This window comes from Halyomorpha halys, unplaced genomic scaffold (genome assembly GCF_000696795.3).
Source record: "Halyomorpha halys isolate HHAL.00 unplaced genomic scaffold, Hhal_1.1 Scaffold190.1, whole genome shotgun sequence".
Taxonomy (NCBI): Eukaryota; Metazoa; Arthropoda; class Insecta; order Hemiptera; family Pentatomidae; genus Halyomorpha; species Halyomorpha halys.
In genome coordinates this window covers 334,633-340,259 of record NW_027105456.1, presented here as the reverse complement: position 1 = coordinate 340,259, position 5,627 = coordinate 334,633, and the positions used below count along the sequence as shown (strand labels likewise).

The following is a 5,627-nucleotide window of genomic DNA, read 5'->3' as shown; positions in this document are numbered from 1 at the left end:
AAATAAAGGAAATGACCTGGGCAGAATAGCCTGCATGGAGTTAGAGTTTTTGAAATTATATAGTTTCAAAGTTGTATTAAGATTGTCCCTGAAGATGGACGGATTGGTCGAAACGTCGGACTTATAAGAGAAATAAATGGTTTTGAGACTATAATGCATACAATTTGAATTATTTATTTTAAAAAAATTACCAGTCTCAAGACAATATTCAGATTATAAATAAAAAAAATGTTAATAAATGAATCGTCTTAAACATAATAGCCTTTAGCCGAAAGTTTGAAGCTTGGATCCATCATCGTAAGGTCACTTTCGTCATGACCAAAGCGCCAAAACTTTATGGAGAAATCAAAGAAAATTAAAATTAAAAACAAGTTGAGTATTGAATTATAATTTATTATAACTATCTAAACATAAATTAAAAATATATGAAGGTTTACTTACTGGATTGTTTTGAGCAAACATTAGCAACTGAAGAGAGGCTGGGTTGTCGGGCCCGAAACCCATCAGATCTGAAATCATCTTTATTTTAATTCTAATTGCTAAGAGTATATATTGAAAAATATGTTACATTAAAGGTTGAAGCTATATCATATAAGTATTCTGTTAAAAGTATATTATTAATAAAAATGATTTTGCAAGAATAAGAATAAGGAGGAAACTCCATTTTTCCGTTATTAAGTAGACCGAATCTGTTAAAGTGAAATATAAAAATTCATTTTTTATTTTATACCCGTTGTTGCTCTGTGGCAAACTGTGAATATATCGATTGTACCGGCTTGCAACTGTAGTAGTCGGAAGGTTGCCATGAATCTTTGTTGTGTTGTTAGTTCTCATTACAGTATGAACGTATTATGTTATTTAACCGTAAATAATAAAACAGTAAAAACTTTTATTTGTATCAACCACCCTCACGTTCAACCGGTCATGGGCTCAGGAAGTTTGCGAATTTAAAATTTGTAGAGAGTAAAAATAGTGCGGTAGTGTTTGTGGGAGTTAACATACTTTGCGTGAAGCAAAAACAGTTAAAGTTCGTTAAAAGTGCAACCAGTAATATAAAGTGGATCTCAACAGCTTTAATGAAATAAATCGAATTGAGCAGCTGAAAGGATCATAGAACTTCCAAGTGTGGAAATTCAAGGTAAACATCTACTTAAAAGCCTATGGGTTGCTTAAGATTATTTCTAAAGATTTTGAGCATTCCAGAAACCAGCAAAGTAAAGAATATATGGTGTATATACTAAATGATGCTAAAGCCCAAATGTTAATAGTAACAACAGTAAATCAGAGAGCATTAACTCATATTTTGACTTGTACTTATGAAAGTCAAATGTATTCTAAAATATGTGACATATATGAGAAAGATATTTCTCAGCAAAAGTTTACTTATGCGAGGTTAGCAATGCTGTATCCTATCCCACACAGAAATTCCAAAATAACACCAGATACAACTGTTCTTATATTTAAAACCATACTCAGGCCACTGCTGATGTACGGCTGTGAACTCTGGGGAGCGGCATCCTACACAAAAAGGAAAAAACTACAATCTTTTCAAAATAAAGTCCTAATAATCGCAGTTAATGCTCCTTGGTTCATAAAAAATAGCCAATTGCATTGCGAATTACAAATGGAGTCAATAGAGGATTATATCAAAAAACAGTTCATGAAGTTCCATTCCCAGTTGCCGACAGTTAAAGGAGGAGTGAACTACAACCTGGGAAACCCAACCTCAACCCCAAGACTGAAGCCCAGACTGCTGCAGGACATTCTTTTATAAATTTTTAATAAATATAAAATTAATTAATAGTCACACTACCTCTATTTATTTATTATTATTTTCTCTCTTCCCTTTCTCAAATTAACTTGTTTCTTTTTACTATTAGAAGACAATTGTTTGTTTTATTTAAGTGCACCAATATCATTATTTTTTGTTATTAATTTTACTTTCCTCTTTTATTAAGAAACATTATTCTTATCTATTTATTTTTTTTTTATTTTAATAAGAACATTTTATATAGTTAGGGGTGTCATTTGTATGACTATACCCCCTCATAATCAACTGTTAAAAAATATATATAATACAAGTTATATCAACCATGTAAGGCCGATCTGGTATAAAAATAAATTTACTTTTGCAAGAATTTTTTTATTTTAAATTTAAGCCAAGTCTATCGGCCAGCCAAATAAGCTCAATTGAAAATTTGGCATTTAAATTAAAATCATTACGAAATGATATGATCATTTCAAAAGTAATAACAATACTTCCAAAGCAGGATAAATATTTTATAAGTGCTTGGAAAAGCACAGGCTCCGATATGAAACCTCTTTCTAATTTAACGACAAGACTGATGGCTGAAGAAAGACGCTCTAAAAATGCTACTGAGGGAACAGACTTTCCAGTTGCGTTTAGAACATATGTAAAAAGAAATAGGAGAACTACTTCTGACAAGAGGAAATATTTTATATTATTTAACCGTAACTAATAAAACAGTAACAACAGTAAAACATTTTATTTGTGTCCACCACCCTCGCGTTCAACAGAATCGCCAGTAAAAAAAATCTGGTATTGAGAGCGCATTACATAACTTTCAATTAACACCCTAAAGTGACTTTGATGGCGCTGTACTCAGGAACCATGAGTACCGCCACACCCCAGCAACTGCACCCATCAGTTGCCCATTGCCCTTTCTTGTTACCTGCAGTAAGTGATTCCAAGGTAGAATTAGCAATATTCTGATTTCGACAGGAATAATATAATATAAATAATATAATCTGTAGCGTTTGGATGGCTTACAAAAAAGAAAACAGTTCCCAAAAACAGAGGGTTCTCTTTTCGTGACACAACACCTGTTTTCTTTTTGTGGGGACGTTAGGCCTATTAGATCTTTTGCCTCATTTTGTGGTACCGAAGGAGCTCATACACGATTCACGATGAAGCTTACTGGGTTGGGTAATCAGTCCTACGGCCAAACTGAAAGTGTCTCGAGCCTCGTGAACCCGGGGGAGGGGGAGGGAGGGTAAGGGCAAAGCGTGGTCTGGTGGATCAGTCATCCATCCAAGTGCTTACCACGCTCGACGCTGCTTAACTTCGATGCCTATTGTACGCGTCAAAGGCCGCAGGTCTACCCTGGCTTCCAAAGGACCTAGTAGTGACCACTAAATCGTGCCACAAGTACATGTTCAACCATAATATTATTGATTAAAGCGAACTTTAATACAAAATCAAAGTTAACATCTTTTGTCAACAAATTTGGTGATATAAATGTGTCTGTACACTCACTTGATTTCAAGACGTCAACTAAAGAAAAGGTTATTCTCCTCGAAACAGCTTGTGTAATTTCTGCAAAGAAGAAACGACCTAGCGCATTGTGGATAAGGCCAAACCATTATTTTGACCATTGAAATACAAACGAACTTTCGAATAGAGCAGTACATTTTTAGAAGAATTGGGTTGTAAAATAAGTTCGTAGCGTTTTTAAATATTTTAATTTAAACCTCTCTGTGTTTATAAGATCATGATTATTTGGTCAATAAAGATTACATATTCTAAAAAAAGGATTAGTTAAGGTGCTTTTGTACATCAGTTTAAACCGAGATTCCTTATCTTTAAGTAGTATTTTGCTTGCTCAAAATAGAAGAGAAAAAAAATTAATTTTCGTCATTTAATGATTTTTTATTTCCGAGAAGGAAAATCCGCTGCACAGACGGTTACCAAAATTTGCAGTGTGGGTGGCGATGATGCCTTAGGAAAAAGCACCGTCCTTAAATTTTTTGCTGGGTTCAGAACCAGAAATTTTGACTTGGAAGACGCAAAGCGCTCGGGTCATCCTTAACTGTTGATGATGACCAAATTCAAGCATTGGTCACAGACAACCCTCACTCTACTACACGGAATATCGCAGAAACGCTTAACATATCTCATGCAAGTGTCACAAATCATTTGTGTCTTATAATCGCAAAGGCATAGTTTTCCATCACGATAACGCCCGTATCTAACGATCTACGATAACGTGTCTTTGCAGACCCGGCAGAAATTATTGGAGTTTGGCTGGGATATGATCCCCCACCCTATTTACCAGACCTTACCCCAACAGATTTTCACTTATTTCTGGCCCTTCAAAACTCTTTTAATAGGAAACACTTTAATTTACTCGAGGACTGCAAAACGCACATAGAGGAATTCATTGCGCAAAAATCTGAGAAGTTCTGGGAGGACGGAATTAAAAAATTACCTGAAAGATGACAACATATGGTATAATAGAGCAAAATGGGTCATAGAAAATTAATTAAAATTATATACAAGAATCCGAAGTTTTCATTGAAATCACCAGTGAAATACGCTGTGAACTTATTTTCACAATCACTAACTCAATAGATACATTTTCTTTTTTTATTTATTTTAACATCCTTATGTTCCCTAGTTCAGAGTAGTAGAACAATTAAAGTTAACGACCTATTCTAGACCGAGTCAGCCCGGAAAATAAATGTAAGCCCGCCCATGCCAGATTCGAACCAGTGTCGCTATAGACTAGAGGTTGCTGAGGTGAGGCCTCAACACGCTTGGCTGTAACTGCCTCTTTACATCGTTGTTCTCTTCTCCTCTTGGCGATTTTCATAAAAATCTATTTATGATTTGTTTTTAATACTTCTTTTTTTAACCACCTTTTTCTTACTATTGTGGAGGATCAAGTTTTCATTTTGTGGGACTGCCATAGAAATAAAAATCGACCCCGGATTCGAACCGGCACCGCTGCAGTTCCAAAGATGCCTCAACTCCCTAAGCTTCAGACGGTCCTTTAATTCATTTATACATACATATTACACAACAGTATCGGCCTTAGATATTTGGCGTCCACAAGCAATTCCGTCACGAACGCCGTCTCTCTTCCTCTTCTCTCCTCCCCCGGAAATATTATATATAATCCCCCAGTATTATTGATTTGAATGCTGAATGATGAAATGAATGAAACAATGATTTGAAGCTGAATGCCAAAAAAACGAAGGCCATTCTTATTGGTTCCAAGCGCCTCCTTCATACCCTCCCTTACTGTCCTCTACTATTCCTTAACAACCAACCGATTCACATCTATCCTACAATAAAAAACCTTGAAGAAATTTGTCGGGGGGTGCGGTAAACAAAGAACAACATAAATAAACAAAACCATATTTATTTATTTTATGCCGACGTTTCGACCTGAGTTTCAGGTCTTCATCAGGGGTTGTGGCGTAGAGGGAAGATTAGTAACTGACCAAATTTGGTCAATAAAAAACCTTGGTGTCACCTTTGATCAATACCTCTCCTGGAATAACCACATTTCCCAAATCACACGCAAATCCATAACTGTGCTCAAACAATTCCTAAAATTCCGTAATTCCATTCCTCAGAACACTCGTCAGCTCCTAGTATCCTCTCTCGTCTTCCCCCACTTCGACTACGGATCCTTGATGTATGGAGGGCTATCTGCAGGACTAGAGTTGAGACTGAAATGACTCATGAATTGTTTTGTAAGATTTATCTTTGGGTTCCCTAGGCACTCTCAAGTCTCCTGCTGGTATTCCAAGTTGAAGTGGCTATATCCAACCTCCCGAAGGCAATACCTCCTTGGTGTTTTTCTATTCCAAGTTCTTAA

The 5,627-nt window shown here is 35.7% G+C and overlaps 1 protein-coding gene across 1 annotated transcript in view; it reads right to left on the bottom strand.

The window, feature by feature from the left end:
• Positions 1–509, bottom strand: part of LOC106679278 (catalase) — a gene marked incomplete at its 5' end in the record, with an annotated part of 33,561 nt that extends 33,052 nt beyond the window's left edge. Inside the window, 1 exon segment of the mRNA XM_067051371.1 lies at positions 442–509. Coding sequence (XP_066907472.1) covers positions 442–504 — 63 coding nt within the window.
• Positions 510–5,627: the final 5,118 nt, after the last annotated feature.